The sequence below is a fragment of the Mastomys coucha genome, unplaced genomic scaffold (genome assembly GCF_008632895.1).
Source record: "Mastomys coucha isolate ucsf_1 unplaced genomic scaffold, UCSF_Mcou_1 pScaffold23, whole genome shotgun sequence".
NCBI lineage: Eukaryota > Metazoa > Chordata > Mammalia > Rodentia > Muridae > Mastomys > Mastomys coucha.
Genome location: NW_022196906.1, coordinates 63,953,004 through 63,977,041, shown reverse-complemented (window position 1 = coordinate 63,977,041; position 24,038 = coordinate 63,953,004). Strand labels below are relative to the sequence as shown.

The 24,038-nt window shown below is 41.9% G+C and overlaps 1 protein-coding gene across 10 annotated transcripts in view; it reads right to left on the bottom strand.

Annotated features, from left to right (window-relative positions):
* Window positions 1–7,438: 7,438 nt before the first annotated feature.
* Rora (RAR related orphan receptor A) overlaps window positions 7,439–24,038 on the bottom strand; it is a 737,605-nt gene continuing 721,005 nt past the window's right edge. For all 10 annotated transcript variants that reach the window (XM_031345964.1, XM_031345969.1, XM_031345967.1 and 7 more), the window contains 6 exons: window positions 19,986–20,107; window positions 18,071–18,203; window positions 17,201–17,308; window positions 15,790–15,900; window positions 14,250–14,362; window positions 7,439–12,168 (listed from right to left, as the gene is read on the bottom strand). In XM_031345964.1, coding sequence (XP_031201824.1) covers window positions 12,004–12,168; window positions 14,250–14,362; window positions 15,790–15,900; window positions 17,201–17,308; window positions 18,071–18,203; window positions 19,986–20,107 — 752 coding nt within the window. In that variant the 3' untranslated portion in view covers window positions 7,439–12,003. The remainder of the gene's footprint in view (window positions 12,169–14,249; window positions 14,363–15,789; window positions 15,901–17,200; window positions 17,309–18,070; window positions 18,204–19,985; window positions 20,108–24,038) is intronic.

The following is a 24,038-nucleotide window of genomic DNA, read 5'->3' as shown; positions in this document are numbered from 1 at the left end:
GGGGGAGTCTGGTAATTCCAACCAGACACTGAAACATTCTTGTGAGCAGGTTTCACTGGCTGGTCAGTGGCTGCTACTTCTGCTTGCTTTCCTAGAGTTTATTCCTAACCTGACATTTGCTCTCCTTTCTGCCTTTCCTGTGTGATTATTATCATGAGAAGTCTAAAAAATTCTTTTATGTTCCCATCTGAGTGCTCTCATGGACACTGGAATTCTTGTCATAAGCAGAAGGAATTCAGGTATGGATTTGGATGAGGCCTGGAGGTGACCAGTTATGACTCTGAACTTTTTCATTAGCTCTCAATTTCCTAAGACAGCAGAAGGGAGGGGTTGTAGCTGCCCAGGGCAGTGTTGTAAGACAGCACTGTGTGCATGATCTTTCCCTCTTTATTTATGTACTTGGGAAGAAAAAGATGGGGAATGATTTTCTTACATGAAGTCAAATTTCAGACCAATTCAGATATTTATGGAACATCTGTTGCTTATAAAAGATGCTTAGATAGTGTAGCAATACACCAAGACACTTTATTTTGGGTTCAGAATATTTTAAAATATGCATATGGAGTCACAGCTGAAGCAGGAGGATTGCAGTGAGCCCAAGACTACTGTGGGACATATAATATGTCAAACAAACAAGAAAACCAACAAGCACAAACAAAGCCCAAAACCTTACAAAAGGGACCTAGGGAGATAATAAAGTGCTTGCCACTTTAGCATAAGGGCCTGGGTTTGATACCTAATATGAACATAATATTCCTGATGTGGTGGTACACATTTGTTACCCCATTGCTGGGGAGGCAGGGACAGAGGATCCCTGGGGCTCTCTGGCCACTCAACCTAGTCTACTTCATGAGGCTCAGATCCCAGTGAGAGGTCTTGTCTCAATAAACCAAGTTGGACAACTCCTGAGAAACACACACACACACACACACACACACACACACACACACACTTAACACTCCCTAAGAATTTTTGGTATTATTTTAAAAATAATTCATAATAATTTTATTGTACCATTAAAATGATGTTACTCGTCCAATGTTCAATCCATGGTTCACTCCAAAGTAATCTACTGAAGGGAGGCCTGAGAGTGGGGTTAGGGGCTGGGGTTGGGGTAGGGCAGTAGCAGCACATGTCACATCAGGTTTTCAATCTTTGGCAACTTTTTAGCCATGCCATCTCATGTATGATGCACATTCAGGACTTTATTAGTGAACATTTCCAACAGCAGCTACTAATCCCTAGTATCTGCATGGTAACACTTCTTCAGGTGCTGTGGTGGCTTGAAGGGAATGGCTCCTATAGGTCTGGGATGCTCAGACCCGGTTGATGAACGGTTTGGGAAGGATTAGGAGGTGAGGCCTTGCTGGAGTAGTTGTGTGCTCCTTGCAGGTTTGTGCCTGAGGGTGAGCTTTAAGGTTTCAAAAGCCCATAGCAGGCCCTATGTCTTTCTCTGCCCTGCTGACTGTGGGTCAGGATGGAAAGCTCTCAGCTACTGCTCCAGTCTGTTTCCCACCATGACGATAATGAGCTAGTGCTATGAAACTGTTAAGAAAACCTCCAATTAAATAACTTTCTTTTGTGAGAATTGCCCTCTGTTACTGTGCCTCTTCACAGTAGTAGAATAGTGACTAAGACAGGTGTTCCCGTGGGCTAAGAGGGCAGCTTGTATGGTTGCACTGTCTATTCTTTTTTCCTTTGCAGAGTGAAAGTGGATGCATTTGTTCTTAATGACCAGATAATCAGTGCTTCGGAGGCTTATAACATCACCAGACACCTGGAGCTTGAGAAAAATGCAGATTCGGATTTACTAGGTCTTGGGTGGAGTTTGGAACGCTCTCATTTTTTTTTTTTTAAAACAGATTCTCTATTTTTATTTTATATGTATGAATAGTTTATGTGTATGAGTATTTGCCTGCCTGAATACATGCACAGCACATGCTTATTTGGTGTCCATGGAGACCGGAAAAGGTATGTCCTGAAACTGGAGTTAATAGACAGTTATAAGCTACCATATGGGAGCTGAGAACTGAATACGATACTGTTCTAGAGCAGCTAGTGCTCTGAATGACTGAACCTTCTCTTTTATTATTATTATTATTATTATTATTATTATTATTATTATTATTATTTGTCTTTTTTTTCTCTCCTTTCGGAGCTGAGGACCCAACCCAGGGCCTTCGTGCTTACTTGCTAGGCAAATGCTCTACCATTGAGCTAAATCCCCAACCCCAACTGAGCCACCTCTAACAGTCCAGGTGGTGCCACTGTTACTAGTCTGTGGATCTTACTGATTATCAGAGTTCACTCTGAGACCATTCATAGGAGGGAAGATACAATCAGAAGAATATACAGAAGAGTATACAAGGAAGAAATGCGAGACGAATGTTCCATTAGAAGCTGAAGTTTTATTATAGGATAATAGCACACAAAGCACATCTAAAATTGATGTGTTCAATGCACTTTTAATAAAGGTACTGTAATGTTAAAGGTACAGTTTCTAAGTACAATATAACAACATCCATATTAGAATGAAAATCGGAGTATTTAAAAGACAACATTAAATCTCTCTCTTTTTTTTTTTTACAGCTTGTATTTACAAAATGAATCAAAATATTTTTTTTCTTTAAATTCAGGACTCAATAAAATAAAGAACTGGGAATAAGCAGTCTACTACTGTAGAGAGAGGACTGAAAAGAAAACCCAATGTCAGTGAAAAGTGGGATGAGCCTCTAATAAAGATCATTAGCAAAGTTTTAGGTCCGTACTATGGTTCTTAGGAATCCCGTAAATGGTGTGCGTTTCTAGTGTGACAGAAAAAGCAGCTGTACATCCTGTACACAAAAGAGACAGCCTCTTATTTATAGGTTCGGCATCGCTGCTTCCAAACTTTCACGACTACTCACAGAAGGCCAGTCTCCTCACTGGTAGAGTTGTGTGACTGTTGTGTGCTTGATCCTGGAGACCCACACACAAGCAGACTCAGCATTTCATGTCCTCCAGAGGGACAATGTGACTCTTAGACTTGGTTGTAATTGTTAACTGTAAAACTTTACATGCTTTATCAGTTTGCCAGAACACCCTGGGTTGGGGAGTGTTTTAGTTGTGGGCACACCTGTCATTTTAAACAGTTATCACGTGTTGACATTTGCTGGCCATGTGCAAGTGCAAAGAGAGACAAATCACTGCCCTAGGGAAGCTTGGGATACTAAACTGTGCGAAAACCAACCCATCCATCCATCCATCCGTCAAACAAACAAAATGTTTCAATCTCTCTTCAAGCTAGACAGTTAAGGAATGGCATGATTGCATTTAAAGAGATTTCTTTCTAAATTGTAACAAATTTACTTTAAAAAGTCAGTTGTTGTCAGCAGCGTTCATTAACCACCTGATTGCATTGATAATCAAAGGAATAGCAATAAAAATGGAAAATGTCCAGCAAGGTGGGTAAGTACGCATTGTGATGCATGGGATCCACAAATTGTGACTTGAGAAGTTATCACCTTCAGTTACAAAATGTGCAATAAACAGAAACATTTGCTCTATGTTTATAAATTGCTCAAAAATCTTTGCTAAAGATCTTACAAATTCAGTAATATTACAGAACAATTCTAATCAATATTTAAGAAGGCTAATTACATCCTTAGTTAGATATTTGATACTTTAACAATGCTAATCAATCTTGGGGAAAGATGTCAAGAGCGTTTACTTAGCTCATTATTAAACAATTTTTAAAACAAAGGTCATCCACTCAGTTCACAGAACTGGTTGTCATATTAGAACAGCATCCCTTGTTGAATTTACAGTATAGCCCAATGTATATGCTTATACATCTTGTGACTCAGATGAGGTGAATGGCCTAGGGTCCTATCAATCCGCCATGAATGTTCTACATATTATTTATACTAGAAGTTAAATGTACAGTTCATTCAGGTGTCAATTACAGAGTTCCCCAGTAAGGAAAGAAAGAATTTCTCCACTAAACGAAATTGTTGCTCTGGGATCAAGGCCTGTCAAATTATTTTTCAGCTTAGGAGATGTGATATAGAGCTGAGCAACACATTTAAATAAATGGTAACGGTTTTTCATGTCTATATTTATAAACAAACTTATCCAACAGATGTCAAATATCCATACTAAGGAAGTAATTTTATCCTAATTAAATACACTCTAGAATAATTTATATAATGATATTATGTATTTAAAGAGAAAATCATGTCCCAAATCTAGCACTCTGATACAGTTGCCAGTTGGGTACAGGTAGATATATATATAGATATATATATATGTATATATATACAAATATATAGTTATACTCAGTGAAATTAACAAGACCCAAAGGTGGTTTTGTCTAGGAATAAAAGGGTTTTTTTGTTGTTGTTGTTCACAAAAGTAACTTATCTAGCACCACACATCAGAAAAACACAAAAATAGCACACTCTAGTTCTAAACAGCTATGTCTAAAATAGATTATATAGTAAAACCAGTATTACACAGCATATTGTGGATTTGATAAACAGATAAATATTTGCACTGAGTAGGCTGTTTATAATATAACATCTTCTTATCTATACAGAACAAAAGCCAGAAAGTTAACTGTATAGAGGTGTGCAGAACAACATTAAATATTATGACTCAAAAGCAGGGTGAAGGTAAATTTGAAAGAAGAGTAGGAGAGAAACTGTGTACAGGCCGTTACAAGTTCTTAAGTTAATAGTAAATAAGGAGTCTGTTGCTTGAGTTGAAGAAAGCAGTAAACAAGAGATTGCATTTACATGCAGATGTCTAAAATTTGTAGTTTTTAAAGTCTATGCACAAAAGTCATTTGTTTTATTGCTTGACATTCAGTTATGGCTAGATTATTTAACCTATTTTTTTTTTTTTGTACTTTGGAAACAAGTATATTGTTAAAGGTGCCATAAAAATGGACAACATTGAAAACGGTTTGTAAATAAACCACCCAACACTGCAGTTCTTTACAGATTAAAAGCCTTGTCTGGGGTTTGTCATAAGTTCAATATATTTAAACTGGGAAAATATGTTGTAGCTTGAAGCCTCCCATTGGCCCAAACATCCAATACAAAAACTTGTCTCCGCAAAAGGAGCACGCAGACAATACAGGTACATTTAAAGAAGCAGCCAGCTAATGTCCTACTGTCTAAAACATTCACCACTGTTGTAGATGAGATTTCAAACCATTATGATTAAGCAGAGAACTGGGGATTCAGGAAGATGTGTACAGTACATACAGATTGTGTGTGTGTGTGTGTGTGTGTGTGTGTGTGTGTGTGTGTGTGAAGTCAGTCACTATATTGCTCAAGAAGTATCTGCATTTATATATGCAATGTGTTCTGTGATTCTCATCTTCTTAGAAGTAGTTACTCCTCCACACAAGTCATAATGAGTGAGAAAGGGATCATACATGAACACTGGAGAGAAGCCTGTTGTTCTAGGGGAACAACATAATGGCATGCACAGCCCATAACGCTAACAGCCAGCTGTCTGTCATTGGCTTCTAGAAGGACCAAAGAAAAAACAGAGGACAGCTAATGCAGCAAAACACACTGAATGTAAACAGAGAACACGGATCTTTCCCAAACATTCCTCTCCACTCTCCACGCTAGACCCTGGGAAAAGGTGGTTTCTATTTGGATTAAAGATTCTGTCACCCACTTACAAGTAAATAAGCGACTGAATAGTATTTATTGCTCTAAGTTCTGAGGGTGTGGTCAAGCATGCTCTGCCCCCATTGATGGTGGCTTCTTGCTATGAAGCCAGTCTTCCTGCTTGTTTAAAAAAATATTTTAAGAGGCTAACAAACTGATCACATACAAGCATGCACAGGTGTACACACACACATACACCACACATGCATGCACGCATGCACGCATGCGTACACACAGTCAGGAGTGCAGCCAATCACTTTTGAAGACATTGATAGCTGGCCTTCTCATTAGTTAAACAGCAGTGGGGAGGTCCCCATCATCAAAGCTGGTGGAAGTATGTCATGCATTAGTGTTTAGGGAATAGAATGAAGACCAGCATGACAGAGAGCAACAGTTGACCAGTATTTGACTGTTGCAACTGCATTTCTGGACACATAACTGATCCACAGTACAAGGCTGCTGTTGTGGGGTTCTGCACCACAACTTTATGAGTAAGCAGTGGCCCTGTGATGGTATGTAAGAATGTCTATCACATGTGCATGTGTATGTATGTATGGAGAGATAAAAGGGGAGAAGGGAGATTTCTGTCACCTACACATCAAACAAGGTGTGGGGTATCACTGTCACCAGATGGACAGATTTCCCATACCTTGAGTTCTCCTACTGTAATAAGAAGCTATGGAATTCTGCCAAGTGTGTATTCAGAACCATTAGCTACACTGAGCTTCTCTGGCCTTATGGGAAGTGGTGCATGGGACCGTGTGAACTGAACTGCAGCTCAGAGCTGTGACTCCCTTAAACTAAAGCTATGGTTTGTCATGCAGGGACCAATTTGTCTTTAAACAGCAGCTCTTTCAGGAAAACAAATATTGCCCCCCCCAATCAAAAAAGCTAGGGGTGTGGAATAGAATTGCTTTGCAGAATGGGAGTGTGGTTTGTCCCTGGAGGAGAATACAGTGAAAAACCACTTTGTTTTCTAGCTCTGAAGGACTCTGTTGTGGGCCATTTCACTGATAGGTCTTCCTGATGGTATAAAAAAAAAAATCTAAGCTGGGCAATGGTGGCACATGTCTTTAATCCCAGCACTTGGGAGGCAGAGGCAGGTGGATTTCTGAGTTCAGGCCAGCCTGGTCTACAGAGTGAATTCCAGGACAGCCAGGGCTACACAGAGAAACCCTGTCTCAAACAAACAAACAAACAAAAAACCCCAAAAAACCCAAACCAAAACAAAAATCTAAATTCTTAACATATAGAATCTGAACTTGTTTAAAGGTGTGTTTCACACGAGCATTTTAATTATTAGGGAAACAGCAGATGGGCTGCACTGTGTGCCCTGATTGGGCTGTCACTTCCGGATTCATCTTCCATTCACACTGCCTTAGGAGTTAACGTGTTTTGAAACACAGGAATTTCGAACTCAACAAGATGAGACGGTGAAGAATTCACACAGGCAGGCAGGCAGGCAGACAGACAGATAGACAGACAGACAGTTCTCTACAGTTCACTTGTGCCTTGGAGGGATACCGTTACCATCATTGTTTTTAATAGTAAAACCACAATTTGTCCCAGTCCACTGGCCACCCTGTTTTAAGAGTTTTAGAAGTTCCCTGAGCACAGTGTTTCTGACTCTTAGCCCCAACTCCAGACAACAGGGCTCTCTGTCCTTGACACCAAGATGGATTGTCATTCACAGTAAGTCAACCATAAGGTGCTTATAATTATTATTATTATTATTTTTACCCTTTTGTTTTCCACCAGTCAGCACAAAGAACTGTCAGAAAATAGCTTTTTATTATTATTATTATTATTATCATTTTAAAATAATAGTACTGGAAAGACATGACTCAAACAATCGGTGTTTGAAACAGTGGCTTTAGGCTGATTATCTGGCTGCCTCTCAACAATAACAAGTGATTCGATCGACATTCCATAGCCAAAAACGAAAAAAGGAAAATAAATCAAAAAACAAACAAAAAACCAAAACAAACCCAACAACTGTACAAATATGTGTTTTTCCCTGAGGGATCAATGTACACCCGCAAGTGCTCTATGTACAGATATTGCACTAGGTAAGAATTAAAAGACGTGTGCAAAAAAAGCAACAAGGAGAGACGCTTGCATCCTACCGAAGCCTCCTCAGCAAGGCTTCTGCTAAGTTGCTTTGCATTTTGGAATGTCGGAACACAAACAGCCATCCCTTAGTCTAAAACAAAAAGCACGCACATCTACTATGGCACATTCAATGAAATAAAAAGTTTTCCAAAGACAGATAGGCAAATTCCATCAAGAAAATAATACAAAGTTTGTTTGTATTTTTTTTTTTAGAAAATTACATTACTTTCTTTCTTTGTTTCACATTACAAAATCTTTTTTTTTCTTTACACAAATCACATTTTATTGCAGGAATATTTCTAGTGCCATCAAATATTTATAGAGGGTTAAAAAAATAGAAGTCTCTCTAGAGTGGTCCAGACAAGGCTTTGTATAGAATAAATCTTTTTTTCCATCTTCTAGTTTTGATTTATGTATTTTGAATACATCTTCTTTTCCATTGACACTTAGTAGCCTAGAAGCGGTCTAACATACATACTTCATACACACAAAAGCCACACACACACACAGGCAAGCACGCTCCTTCCTCCCCTGACCCTCAGCCCACCCCCATCTACTCACAGAGATCTGTATCCACTGGCTAAAGAACAACCAAACTTAGAAGCAGTGTCTTAAGTCATGTTTTCCTTAAGTTAGGAAGGATGGATCAGGATGTTAAAGACTTTGGGGGGAAGAAAATGCATGGATTTAATACCAATTAGAATACTGAGTGCCTCAAACAAAACAAAACCAAAAAGGGACCCCAAATTCATAGCCTTAGCACAATTTGTGGTCTATCTAAAAAGTGTTTTCAACTGCACTTTGGATTTCTTTGTGGCCAAGGCCAGCTTCTCAGGACGTCCCTGGATCGTTTGCATATCATAGTAACAACATTCAGATTTTGTATGAAAGCCTCAGTTAGCTTCTGTAGAAAAAAGCTACCTGATGGCACTCTTGCAGCTCAGCCGACAACAATATGGTTCAGTCCCCAGGAGACTGGGGAGCCTTCAAGTTCAGGCAACTTTAACGACATGAACTATTAAGCCTCATGCTTCTGTGCCATCAACCACCTTGTGGCACTACACAAGTGGTTCTCACAATCGGGAAGAAAAGAAAAATGCCAAAGCTTTACATCCTGTGTTGGACTCACCGTGACTCTCAACTTAGGTACAAATCCTAGTCAGTTGTCCTCTCAGTTTCTCAGAGCACATCTGGCTCTACAGCTCCATCCCTACAATGTCAGAGGACTTTGCTCTGAAAGCCAACTTCCTGCTTTTCTTTCATGAACACCTGGACGCAGTCATACCGCTCTCTCCTGGTGTGTTGTAAAAGCAATGTTACCATGGCATAGTACTGAGATTGGAGTATCTTGTGTTTGTGGTTTCCATTAGGTACATACAGAATCCTTCCTGGGAAAATGAATGTCTCTGAAGTTCGATATCACACACTCTCTATCTCTCTCTCTCTCACCCTCAGAGATGCTCAGCCAGCTCTCCTTAGTCACATGTGGACACTGGAATTGGGTTTAGTTGCTCTTTAGTGCGCTAGCACCTGAGGCTGGTCATATGCAGAAAGCTTTGGTTAAAATGAAGTTAATATACTTTACTAAATCTATCCCCAAATTTAGTGACTCTGAAGAACTAAACGAGAAGGGAAAAACAAAAACCAAACCCAAATCTCACACCATTCCCTCACAAAGGAGAAACAACAGGAAAAAAAGGGCAAATAAATAACAAAACTGTACTCTCTTCAGAATATAAATACTATTAATCTTTAAAGGAACTATGTTTAAATAAAATTTTGATTTACCCCTTCTTGCCCAAATATAAATACTATATGCTGACCACTAACCTCTCCATATAAACACATAAAATTATCTATGCTTGTAAGAAATTTAAGTAAATATCATTCCCCTGTTTATGGTTAAACCCTTACTATGTTTTTGAAAAAAAATTAGATGTTATTTAGGCTTCCCCTACACATTTCTATATAAATAATTCCTTCCTACTTTCCAAGTCCCTCAGTAAATAAGGCAGAAAGTCAGTGAAGTTAAAAATTGTGAAGTGCTCTGGGAAGCTGGCCCTGGGAAGCCATCAGATGGACATCAGCAGGAACAGAAATGTCGGCAGAGGAGGCAGTCAGGTATATAGGGCTTCATAAATGTGGCCCCTGCCCCTTATACCACAGATGTTCCCTTTTTGTGTACAGATATGATCTTTGATGCCAGACCAGTATCTTGTGACCAAAGTCATCTCCTAAATGCTTCTTAAATTCTCAAGAGAGCACTTGTTTTAAAGGATTTATTTTTATGTTTGTCTCTCACTCTGTGTGTGTGTGTGTGTGTGTGTGCGCGCGTGCGTGTGCGTGTGCGTGTGCGCGTGCGCGCGGCCAGAAAGGGACACTGATATCTTGGGGCTGATGAGACAGGCTTTTGTGAATTGCCTGATCTGCTTGCTGAGTTCCAGGCTTTGGTCCTCTGATAGAGCTAATAAGCAGCACTCTTGACCACTGAAGCATCATCTCTCTAATCCCAGGGCACTTGGTCTTAAAATATGCATACCTATGAACATAAGAAAGCTCCTTCCTCCTTCCAGTGGGGATTATTTTTTAAAAACTGCAAAAATGAATCAAACCCTCAATACTTCTTACCTGAACACAAAAGCCAAACTATCTTCTATATATTTAATAAAATAAATTACAGTCCACAGTTTTCTAGTGAGGATACATACACAAATGTCTGCAACTGGTGCCACCTTCACTCTGAAGGCATATCTTATACATAGGAACCAGGTTCAACACTGTCTCCCTCCCTCTTCACCCACCATCTACCCAATACAGAGAACAGCAGTCTAGAATCTGGGACAGCTAGTCTAGGGTCAGTTTACTCCGAGGTGACTTCTTAGGGCTCCCGATGCCAAGAACACAAGACATTCAACGAATGCTTCCCGTGGGGAGTGTGTCTGCTCCACGTAGAATCTTTGGGTCCTTCCTCTAGATAAGCACTAGAATCTAGTAATATCCCAGCTGCTAATTTGTTCTGAAAGTATCAGAACTGCAAGATGACACTATGTCCCTGTGACTACTGACTTGTGTTAAACGAGCCTCTCCTCCTTCACCTCCCAAAGGTAGCATTTTAAAAACTTAAAGAAAAAAAAAATGCACACATGGTTTAAGCCCACAGCACCAGACACTCCTTCAATTCTGGATGAAGCATAAACACACCCATTCTCAATTGCATGCAAAACAAAGAATGATTTAGGGAGCAGTCCATTACTAATTCCAAATTTACAGGTGGGAAAAAAATTCAACATGTTGATTTCTGGATATGACCAGCCAGTCTTTTAAAAGTAATTATTTTTTGTTTGCTTTTTTTTTTTTTTTTTTTTTTTTTTTTTTTTTTTTTTTTTTTTTTTTTTTCTTGTAAACAGCAGCATAAATACCTCCCGACGTACCTTCCAAGCCTTCTCAGCTAAACTTGTGTTTCTGGTGTACATGCGACACGGCGACAGTGAACACGCTAGCATTTAATTTAAAGGAAACAAAAAGGTGCAAAACGGAAAGTGCCTTATCAATTCAACAGGAAAAGCTACGCCAGTCACTACATTTTATATTAATTAAAACAATATATAAACAATATCTCTTTAGCTATATATAGTCTTCATGCCCATTTACCCTGTGTAATATATTATAATGCTATTGTTGCGAGCGCTATGGATCCCCTTTTCACGCCATCCTGCTGACCGGCAATAATCGGTGAGAGAAACAAAAATCTTCCTTCATGACACAGAAAAGCAAGCTGTGCAAAGTAACGCCGCAACTCCCGCCATAACACACCGGGGTCACCGATTAATGCTGGACTCTGTTGTTACCCGTAAGAGTCTGTGGGCAGTGAGCTACGAGAAAAGGACTCCTCCGACTGTAGTCCCCTCCTCCTGTTATATGCCGAGGTCAACCGCTCTAGATGTTGAGACAGAAAAAGGGTCCATATCTGTAGGCATAGTGGAAATCATATGCATGAGCAAAACAAGTTCAGCTTTTATTGGATTTGATTGTTTCCCCTTTGTGCCTGAACCCCGATCACCACAAGATGTCTGTGCAGTGTGTTGGCGCTCCAGGGCTGTGCAGGGCCATAGAAAGTGTCTCAGTTAAATTTGTCTTCGCTGTTATTGTTTCATTTCCTTTTTTATTTTCTCTCTTACTTTCATGTTTGTACTCCAGATGTTCGAGAAGTGCTCAGGTGCTACATTTACCCATCGATTTGCATTGCTGGCTCAAATTCTGAAGTGAACAATTCCTTGTATAACGGAGGAAAATGGAGTCGCACAATGTCTGGGTATATTGCTTTAAATGCCATTAGCTTTTCCGTATGTCGTCCACATAGGGCTCTTAACGTAGACACCTTGCATATTAGCTGCAAGCAGGAGAAAGGACAGGATATCAGGGTGGGGGCAGTCATGGGAGCGAAAACAAAGGAGTCAGGGTGACCTCCACAACATAGCTTGTCATGGAGAGACACACTTGATGCTGCCTAAGCTTCCAGTGAGAGGACAGATAAATGGTGATCCTGACTTGGAATAGACCAAATACTTTTAGAAGACGAATAATTTAACCCAAGGAGGTATTCTTCCTTCTCCCTCTCCCCGCCAGTGCTAGAGCCCAGATGAGGTTTTAGACTCCTTCGTGTTCCAGGGTGCACCATCTGGAGCCCCACTGGCTACCTCTTTGGGAAAGGAAGAGGTCTACTGATGGAGAAGTGAGTGAGTGGCAGCCCTGGTCACAAAGGGACTACAGCCAGGGAGAGGAGTGCCTGGTACACACTGTGGGATAAGTGTGAGTCAATTCTTTTGTTTTAGTTTGTAATATTCTCTCTCTCTCTCCCTCTCTTTCTCTCTTCCTCTCTCTCCCTCCCTCCCTCCCTCCCTCTATGTATACACACACAAACACATATATATGTATATGGTGTGTGTGTGTGTGTGTATGTGTACGTCAGAAGGCAACTTTGGGAATCAGTGTGGGTTCTGGGGAGGGGTCACTCAGATCATCTTGCTACTGCCTTGAGCCTCTTTAGCTGTCTCACTGGACTGTACGAGTAAATTCTATAGGCAAGCCACTCAGGGCCTCAGCAAATGAGCATCTAGCAGCTGAAGGTAACAGCAGTGACCTGCAAAGGTGCTTGTCAACTCTGCCGCACTGCACAAAGGCAAGCTGCCTGTGCTTTCAAATCAGTCACTGTCTCCGGGAAATAAATGTCTTCATCAGGCCCCCTCTATAACAACAACCCTTGTGGTGGTCTCAGATTTGGGCAGAAGGGACCTTCTATTTCCCTCTTGCTCACTGATCAGGTACGAAATCAAAACCATGGCCAGTGTCTCTTCTATGACCTCCTCAAACTATCAGAAGAAAACAGAAGCCATCAGGCAGGAACCCTAAGCCCCGAACATCTCCCTCCAATCACCTCTTGTACAGTAAAACATGCCAAATGGGCAAAGAATGGAGAGAGCTGCCATTTCCAACATCAGAAGCAACAACACTGAAAGGTCTATCATACATTTTAGCTGCAAAAGATAATTAGCCAAAGTGAAGCCTCGTGCTTTTTATACAGCACAGAAACAGGAAACTCGTAAAGTGCAAAAGGCAATGTATTGCTGATAACTCATGAATTTAAGAGAACCAATATTAGAATATTTGGTTATCTTTTAGTCCTGTTTAAAGTCTTCCTTCTGAATTTAAAGATATTCCTGCTTTACATCAGTGTGGCATGTTGATCCTTTTTTATGCTTAAGTTTAAAGAACAGAAAGAGATTCCTGAGAGGATTAGTTCTCTTTAAAAAACAAAACAAAAAAAAAGGCTGGAGAGATGGCTCAGTGGTTTAGAGTATTGACTGCTGTTCCAGAGGTCCTGAGTTCAATTCCCAGCAACTACATGGTGGCTCACTACCATCTGTAATAGGATCTGATGCCCTCTTCTGGTGTGTCTGAAGACAGTTACAGTGTATTCATATGAAATAAATAGACAATTCTTTAAAAAATAAAAAGTCCTCCATTAAAAAAATTGTTAAAAACTTTTTTTTTGTTTGTTTTGTTTTTTTGGGGGGGGGTGGAGAAATGGCTCAGCAATTAAGAGCACATACTGTTCTTGCAAAGGACCAGAGTTCGGTTCCCAGCTCACAAATTTGGCAGCTCACAACTGCCTCTGGCTTCAATCCTAGAGGTTCTGATGCCCTCTTCTGATCTCTGTGAACACTTTGTATGTACATGCACCCCTCTTTACACATGTAATAAAAGGCTGTTTTCCCAGACTGCTGCATTGCTACAGGAAACTCTGCGATCAATTATACTAAATAGAGTCTAACCTGGGCAATGGGTTTTGGTTCAACAGAATTTTCTAACTTAGTAGCCTGCGTCATTCGGATCTTTCTGTGCCTTATAAAGATACCCATAAGCAAGGTTTGCGCCAGAGGCTAGTTCTAGCCAGGCACCTCTGGGTCTCACCTTTGTTAGGATTCCATCTTCTCGGTGGTTCTTCTGTAGGACATGCTGAAGGGCTAGCTGAATCTTCTGTTGCAGCTTTTCTATTTTTACCTTTTCCTGAAGCCACGAGCGATCTAAACATGGAAAAGTGAGACTCAGTACATTCCTCTGACACAGTGTCAGATCCATGTTCTTCTTGACCAAGACATTTTATTTTATTTTACTTTATTTTATTTGTTTGTTTTTCGAGACAGGGTTTCTCTGTATAGCCCTGGCTGTCCTGGAACTCACTTTGTAGACCAGGCTGGCTTTGAACTCAGAAATCTACCTGCCTCTGCCTCCCAAGTGCTGGGATTAAAGGCATGCGCCATCACTGCCCGGCGACTAAGACATTTTTTACTGTGCTACAGTGCGTGTTTAAAGACTCACAGGCCAGTTTCACTCTTTGAAATTTTGCTGCTGCAGGATGCAAAGGCAATCTCTGACTTACGCACCAGGGTGTTAAATCTTTTCACTGCCACTGGGACGGGGAGGGGACTTCTCCTCTAAAGGACAGTTGAACTCAAATGATTGCAAGTGAACCCACAGGGTCCCGCCCTCCCCAGGCCTTTCTGGCAATTCTACTTCTGAGGGAGGGCACCATCCCACCTGTCCCACCAGCCTTCCTGGAAATGCAATTGCTTTTTAATCCAGGGCATCTCAAACAGTCAATAGAATTTCAAATGATGTAAGGGTTGTTAATTTAGGAGTGGCCTCATATGAGAATTCCAAGGGAAGGACTCTTCCCCAAGAGACAGAGCTTCTGGGGAAAGCGGCTGGATGCAGATAGACTTGTGGATGGCGGTGTTTGCATAGGCACGTTGCCTTGGAGACTGGCATCAAGAAGAGCAACCCTATTTTTTGAGATCCTTTTGTCATGGTATGTGGAGTTAGTGCTGGGTAAGGTTTTATTAAGCTATTACTTCTTAATATTTTTACCTACATATCATGAGGTCTCTTTCTCTCTTGTGTCTCTCAGTCTGTCTCTGTGTTTGAGAGGGAGATACACGTGTGCGTATATGTTTGTGGAGGCTAGAGGAGGATGTCAGGTGTTCTGGCCCATCACTCTCTGCCTTATTCCCTTGAGATAGGGTCTCTCACTGAACTTGGACCTGGGATGGCAGCCAGCAGATGCCATCTGTCCTCCAGTCACTTTCCTAGCTAGTGATAAGGCTTAGCTTTACTCCTGTGTGTAGCTGTGCCTAATGGCTTCCTTTTTTTTTTTTTTTTTTTTTTTTTTTTTTTTTAACATGGGTGCTGAGACTCAAGCTCAGGTCCTCATGTTTGCATGGCAAAAGCTCTTACCACTGAGCCATCTTTTCACTCCCATAAGGTCTTTAGAAAACACTTGTGTAGCAGGGGGGTATTCTTTGGAACACTTTCAATTTAATAAGGGTGGCGGCTGCTCTTGGGAGCCCCTCAGTTGTCAGTTGTATAACACCTGTCTAAGTACTGTGCCTCCTGAAGACACCCTGTACCTGGACGAGACAGAGACCGCTCTACTTCTCTTTGATTCTCTTACCTGCTGACATCAGTACAAATGCAGAAAATAACGCGATTTCGTCTTCGGTCAGATGCATAGAACACAAACTCTTCCCAAACTCAAACACAAAGCTAATGAAGTCTTCACAACCTACAATTAAAATAAAGGCAGTTTAGGATGTCGGTGGTTACTCCTGGGGAAGAATAAAGGACAAGGTGAAGAGAGATATGGAAGTTGGAGGTGAAATGGAGTAAGAGTTTTTCTTAGTTGACTCATTTGAAGCATTCAGAGAGAAATTGGCTTAGCCAAGATCACCATTGCTAGTGACATCTTCTGGTACAGTTATCCCTGTCACCATCACTACAAGGTATTGTCACCATTACCACCATCCTCAGCACCATCAGTAGTTTCACAGCCAACTCTATCAGCTGCACATCAGGACCCTCCTCCCATCATGTGATTCCTAGGTAGATAATTGCTTGAAGAACAACAATCTTAAGAGTTTCCTCAGGCTTCGAAACAGCGCTGGGAAGGGCATATTGTTAACATTCCCATTTTAGGGCTGAGGAAATGCAGACTTGACAGAAATAAGTAATGTACCTATGGTCACTACTTGACATTTGAAGTCAGGTTATCTGAACCTGAACTTCAGAACCCTCTGTTTGAATGAACAGGATCTCCATGGTAACTAGCTAACTGCTGTACCTTGATACCCAGATCCATGCTGGTGGTGACTGTAACTGTTCCCCAAATTGAAAACAGAATGTGAAAGTCCTTTAAAATAACAATTCAACCCACCTATGACTGGTTAGGTTTTGTGTCTGTTGTATCTTGGTTAATATTTATAATTGGCTATGGGCTGCACTGCCCTGAGCTAGATAAGCCTCCTGTCTCTCACATCTAAAACAAGCCATTTGACATATCCTGGGTTCCATTTGTTTCTCCTTAATGGCAGCATTCTGATTATTTAAATTGTAGAAAGTCAAAACAATTTGTTTTTATGACGCACATGCCATAGTTTTCTTTAGCTCTACTGGACTTTTTCGATGTTTACATTTCCTTTTCATAAATGGTTATTGTATGAGGTCAGGGATAGTGGCCTTTTCCATCTTAGCTTCATGTTATAGATGAGCCATATTCTCTCCATTATTTATTGAAAACCTGCTTTAATTGAAGCTGCAAGGGTGCTTGTGAAAGGCCATGGAATAGCTCACTCAATAGGCCACCTTACAACTGATCTTGAGCTTACATATGATGTAGACAAAGATATTTGCTGCTTGCTGAGTATTTTATAGCAAATGGCTACTATACACAGAAAAATAGGTGTATCGCCCGCCCTTTAGCTTTTGTTCCACATAACCAGTTTCTATTATGTACCAAGAGGTTCCATCCAGCCACATGCTTGCACATGACCCCGACTTACAGAGACAAAAATGTGAGATTTCCTTACCTAGGGATTTGAAGACATCGGGGCTAGCATACTTCCCGTCAAAGTACACGGTGTTGTTCTGAGGGTCAAAGGCACGGCACATCCTAATGAACACCACCTCTAGAGAGCCTGCATGGAGGAAGGACTATTTAGCGCCATCCCACGGTCCTTAGTTCCTTTCTGAAGTACTGACACAGATGCCTTCCTGACATGGCACAGTGCTGTGTGCAGGGTCGTGCCTGCGCTCTCAGTCACACTGGCCCTCTGTCCAAGGGCACAGAAGAAATGAAGACTGATTCACATTGCGGAGGGCAACATTAATCCAGCCTAGGAATGACTCTTTGAGCCCAGAAGCGTCTTTCCAGCAGCTTAGCACTAGGGCCTGAAGGGTGATAGTAAGATTCGGGAATACAAAATCTCCCTAGTGTAGCCTTCTTCCCAGAGGAATAGAAAAATGGAAGGAATGCGTCTGAACATATCTTCAAAGAATATATGTACACACACACACACAGACACAAATAACTAGTTTATGAGTATTCTGTCTGCATGTTATGCGTATCACGTACATGCCTGGTGTCTGTGGAGAAGAGTACACTGGATCCCCTGGAACTGCAGTTATTTATGGTGGAGCATCCATGTGTGTGCGCCGGGAATCGAACCCGGGTCCTCTGCAAGAGCAGCAAGCGCTCTAACCACAGAGTCATCTCCTCAGCACCTCCCAAACACATCTTTAAAATGTTTTTATAAAAAGGGTTCAATGTCCGCTAAGCATACCCTGAGCTAGTATCACTGATGAAAATGCCTTCGACATATTCCTTAGCAAGCGTTTCTTTAACAAGCAGGTGAAAACAGGCAAGAAGCAGCACGAGGATTCCCTTGCAGCACACATACCTGCTTTTAGAAGCACAATTTGATCATTTTGACACAGCTCCATAAATCCATCAATGCGTTTGGCAAACTCCACCACGTACTGGATAGCTTCTGTAATCTTGATGGCACACAGCTGCCACATCACCTCTCTCTGCTGTGAAAGAGAGAGACACATTAACATGAGACTAGCTGGCAACCCTAGTGCAGCCAGCTGTGGACTTACTTCTTAGTTTGTAAAAAGCTTTCTTTGGAAATGGGTAAAAAAAAAAAAAAGATTATAGGATTAAAAAAAAAATAGTCTCTGTTACTTAGGTTATAAAAGCCTGCTTCCGTATCCTTTCTGCCTACTGAGATTCCTGGCTTACAGCTGGAAGGCAGTGGAGTGGGGGGGGGCAGCGAGGTGGGGGGTAGAACGTGAGGAATATTATGAACGTATGGGGCCAACAGCTAACGACAGGTCAGGAGAGCAATATACATCACTGCTGTAGCTGTGGGCTCCACAGTAAGACAAGAATCTTTTTTCATGCAGTTAATTTATTTTAGGGAATTTACCCATGCTCTCCTGGAGGTGGAGGGAAGAAAAGGGGGACCAACCACATTTTTTTTGGTCTGTACCTCCTGAGCCAGATGCTTGATAATGTCCCTGTTACATACATTATACAAACTGTCCTCTATTCAGAAATGACATCAAAACTCTGAGGCTTCCCAGCCAGTAGGTGCAAGAGGAGCTGAGGCCGAAACCCTATTTCTCAAGGCTTGCCGGCTCTCCCTACATTGCTGGCTCTCCTCTGTGGCTTGGATAATGGGGTTACTTTGCACCAAGAGGCAGACTAAGTGAGCTGTTGCCAGTCCCTCCCTCCCTCCCACTCATCGATCTGTGACCTGGAGCCTTTTGCTTTGCTCCTCTGCTCTCCAGTCACACCCTGTTGTTTAATGTTCTTTCTGACCGTATGATGGGGCTCAAACCCTGGAAGTGAGACACGTGAGGCCATGGTGTTGATGCTGTCACTGTGTGGTCATAGACAAGGAAAGGTCGTCTTCTTTCATTTCACAGCAAAGGGAAGGATCCACTTCTCTCATCACCATGGTCCTTCCCCAGGACCATGACTTCCTGACTTTCTATGATCACTGGAAAAAGCCTCCACATCTCCTCTTTCCAAAGGCAAAATGAATAAGTACCACTGTCCTACCTTCAACTTACCCTCACAGTTTAGTGACCCCACTGATCACTATCTTAGAGATAAAAGCAAATAGGGTCACCACCTGTCAGGCTCAGTTTTGGTTCTGAGAAGTTAGAGCCAGACTTTCCAAACTTCATTCTTCTTCATTAAAGCTTTTATTTTAACTCATGAGTGTGTGTGTGTGTGTGTGTGTGTGTGTGTGTGTGTGTGTGTGTGTGGTGTGTATGCATACGACAGAGGCTTCAGGTCCCCTGAAGCTAGAGCAACAGGCAAGCTACTTGATGTGGGTCTTGGGAATCAAGCTCAGATCCTCTGGCAGAGCAGCAAGTGCCCTTAACCAGTGAAACCAGCTCTCTCCAGCCTCATCTTTGTCTACAATCTCTAACCAACTACTTGTTGATCTAGAAGGATGAAGCGTGGGGCTGAGAGTTCTTTCACCAATTCTTAGACCTCAAAATCATCTCTTGTGGCATCAGGACAGATCCTTACTTATGGAGGCTTTTGTCTAGTCACCCCAACTAGGACACAGAAGAACTTGTGAAACACAGTAAACTTTGTCCTAGCTGAACTTTCCCACACTAGCATCTCAGGAAGACAACCAAGCTCTGGAAGTAAGATCCTGATCTGGAAGTAAGAGACTCGAGCTCTGATGCAGGACAGTGAGCCTGGGTCTGTCTGGACTCTTGAATGAATGCCTTTCTCCAACGCCCCTCTCAGTGTTGCCTCGGTGGGCTGAGAACGTCCTCTGACTCTACCTTGTTCTGGTAGTTCTCAACCTCCTCCTGCAGGAAGGTCTGCCACGTTATCTGCTGGAGCTCTTCCCGCAAGTATTGGCAGGTTTCCAGGTGGGATTTGGATATGTTCTGTGCAAGGTGTTCTGGGGAGAAAACAGGAGATCACAACCATGAACAGCCATGTTGTTTTAGGAACCAATCATATTCTTCTGCTGGTGTCATCTACTTTAAAAAGCAACTCACTTAAAGCAATGTGCTGACGTTTGGTTTCCTTTGTGTAGCTAAGTAAGATGGAAGCCTTCTGTGTTTGGGCCCCCCGGGGAATGGAGGAGAGAGGCTTTGCAAAGCCAACAAGACTGCTCGAAGCATGGTGGATTCAGAGACTTAATGACCTTGGCCTTGGCATAGGCTTTCTACCAGTATCTGGAGATGAACATGTGTTAGGCAGGAAAAGAAAATGATCAACAGCTTCTTCTTGGCTTTTTATGCTATCCTGACAAAAGTGGCCCTTGAAAAACCAGGAAATTATGTAAGTGTGTGCATGTCTGTGTGTACGCACGAGCATGCACTTTTTTATTTTTGCATGTGTGTATGTGTCTCGCGTGTCTTTCTCAATTGCTCCCCTTGTTTTCCCCCCCACCCCCATGGCTGGGCTTTTCACTGAACCTGGAGCTCTTTGATTAAGCTAAACTGGCTGGCAGTGAGGCCCTGGGTCTGCCTTTTCCTCCTTCCCCTGGGCTGTGCTTCCACTATGCCTAGGTTTGTTTTCTTTTTCTTTTTCTTTTTTTAATACATGGGTTCTTAGGGACCAAACTGAGGTTTTCATGTTGTAATGGCAAGCACTTTATTGATTGGAACCTCTCCCCAGCTCAGAAAATGCTATCCTTTAATGATGACAACCAGCTATTACGTTTGCTTTCCTAGCAAACATCAGGACACACATTGCTGAGCAATGAATGAATTATGTACTAGTTTGGCAGAGAGAGAGAGAGAGAGAGAGAGAGAGAGAGAGAGAGAGAGAGAGAGAGAGAGAGAGAGAGGGAGAGAGGGAGAGAGAGAGAGAGAGAGACATCCTGGACTGAGACTGTCTGGGAGTGTATCTTTGCCTTGCTACTTCTGAGATATACGACCTTGGCAAGTTGTTAACCTTTCTGTACTTTGCTTTCCTCCTTGGCAAAACAAAGAATACAGCACTTGTTCATAGGACGGCTGTGAGAATCCAAAGACTCACACTTGGAGCAGGGAGTGTCACATACCGATGCTGTATAATTGTTACACTGTGTGTAAGGGCTTTGGTGATACTAAATATATGCCAAAGATGTCTCTAGAGTTGATTCCCTGTGGACATGTGTGGACAGACAGAAAAGATAATTCAAGATATCAGAAAGTATAGAATGTGAGGCACATCACATCACAAGATAAAGACAGTGTTTGTCCCGGTCAGGATAGGCAGAGATCAGGATTGGCTAGCTAGAAATGGAGAATGCTTCTTAGAAAAGGAGGGATACCATGTTAGACCCCGAGAGATGGGTAGGGTTGGCAGGAGGGGTCAGTTGTTTTGGGAGGGGCGTGAGTTCCATATAGAAGGGACAGTGGATGAATGAACACATAGGGCATTTGTAAGGGGCAGACAGATTTGATGGTGTAATAGGGTTACAGCAGACATAGCTAGCTAGGAGCCCACCTTCTGAAGGATCTCAGATGTTTAGAATTGAGTCGGGATAGGATATAACAATAGGACTAAGCAGAATCCTGTTGGGAAGCCTGAGGTATTGAAGATTGCATCTGGGGACAGAGGAAGGCAGCTTTGTGCTTGGCAGCTTGGGACCTAGAAAGGCTGGGCTAGGAGGATCAGGTAGATAGCTGATAAAATGCAGATAGAGTTTTCAGGTAAAGCAGGATGTTAGTCAGTGTCAGGAAACAGAATGAATATTCCTTGGTAACTCAAGAAATATTTAAAAAGCTGGATGTGATAGTACATGTCTGTAACTTGAATTGGGTTAGACCTAGGAGGATGGACATGTATTTGAGGCTAGCCTGATCTATATAGAATGTTCTAGGCTAGCATGCCTACATAGCAAAAATCCTGTCTCCAAAACATGTATTGGAAATAGTTGATGGGAGTTTATAAACATCAGATCATACTGAAAAGTGATCATGTTCCCAGGGTTTTGAGTCCATGGCAGGCAAACCACTTAGGATGGCATATAACGTAAGGCTGGCGACAATAGCAACAGAGCCCGCTTGTTTATAAACACGCCCAGCTTCCGTCAGACAGGAGGAGATGTGCTTTTATGTGAAAACAGCAAGCTCACCTAAATGCAATCTGAAACTGGAGTCTCCTTGGAGACACAGAAACATAATAAACCCTAACAGCTCTGTCTGGCAACACACAGGTAAAAACAACCTGGATAAATAGTATTAAAAAAAAAAAAAAAGAAATTGAATGTAAACAAAAGAAAGCACTTCAAGGAGACAGACCAGAGGAGAAGTAGAGAAGCCTGCTCATTAAGATAAAAAGAATGGGTGGGTGTTGGAAAGCAGAAAATTAATGCTTAGATAAAGAGCTCTGGGTATGGAGGACAGTGTCTTAGACTATAAACCAAGATTTGCATATTTAAAAATTGAGGCCCAGGAGGTGCTATGGGGCTCACACTCTGCTCCTCCGTATCTCTTTTCCAGTTATGGTCAACACCTTGTTTCCATTGATCCTAACAAAAGTTAATGGGTGCCAAGTATGGTGCTGCCTGCCTGTATTCTCTGCTTGGGAGGCAGAGACAGAAGGTTTGCCATAAGTTCAAGACCAGCCTAAGTGACATAGTGAGTTTCAGGGGTATTGAGTGAAGCTCTGTCTCAAATTTTATTCAGGGCTGAGGATGTTGCTTAGAGGCAGAGTGCTTGTTTGCCATGCTCAAGACCCTAGGTTCGATTCCTAGCACTGCAAAAATGGTTCCTGGACACCTGGACGGACCTACGTGGGGCTTTCCCAGCAGCCAATAGGAAGAGACAGTGGCTAATGCCATGCACAGAGTGGGTCAGCAGAGGGCAGCAGCTACACGGTGACCAACTAACTAACTTTTCAGGCAGTGTTTCAGATTCCAGTTCATAACAGATCTGGCAAGGCTGATATTTTTTAAGACACTTCACTATTTCTACATGTCCCTTTCATCAAGGGTGAGCATAACCAGACTGCATAAAATCTCAGAAGTTAGTGTGGCTCTCAGGCTGCATGGGGACCGCGAGGTCTAACCTAGACGTTAGGAGACAAGGAGCTTTCTGGGGGAGGCTCCACAGCTTCGTGATTTTTCTTGCTTTGGGACCCAGTGAGTCAGTCCGTCTCCTTTCTCAGTCCTGACAGTTTGGGTGCTGACACGGTACCCAGGTGTGTTCCATCTGCTGCCCTTGGACAGCCTGTGACCATGGGTGGCTATGGATGCAGCTCAATGCAAGGAAATCTCAACTTTTCACTTTAATTATGCTGTGTTACAATCTTTAAACCCTTCAGGTGTTTCTAAGATTTTTCTCCTAGACCTCAGGGTAGGACAGAACTTTTGGTATCATCTAGACTAAATATTCCTCATTTTTATAGATAGCATCAATAATTAACATTTACACAGCAGCTGCTGTGTGGTGGAATATGTATATATGTATATATACATATATATATATATATATATACACACCACACATGTGTGTGTATATATGTGTGTATATATATATATGTATGTGTGTATATATACATATACACATATATATATATTCATACATATATATATATATTCAGAAGAGGAAAGAAGCATCCCATTTCTTTAGATAGGCACCTAAGCCACACACACACACACACACACACACACACACACACACACACACATTCAGAAGAGGAAAGAAGCATCCCATTTCTTTAGATAGGCGCCTAAGCCAATCGTGCTACAGTTGTCCAGAGGCAGAGCTCTCTCTGATGCAGATATCATCTGGCTTCAGAGTTTGTGTAAACCTTTATAGACATGTGAATACACAAGAGGCATAGTTGCAGCTTGCATGCTGTGTGACTCACTGGGCTGTGCAACCAACTGC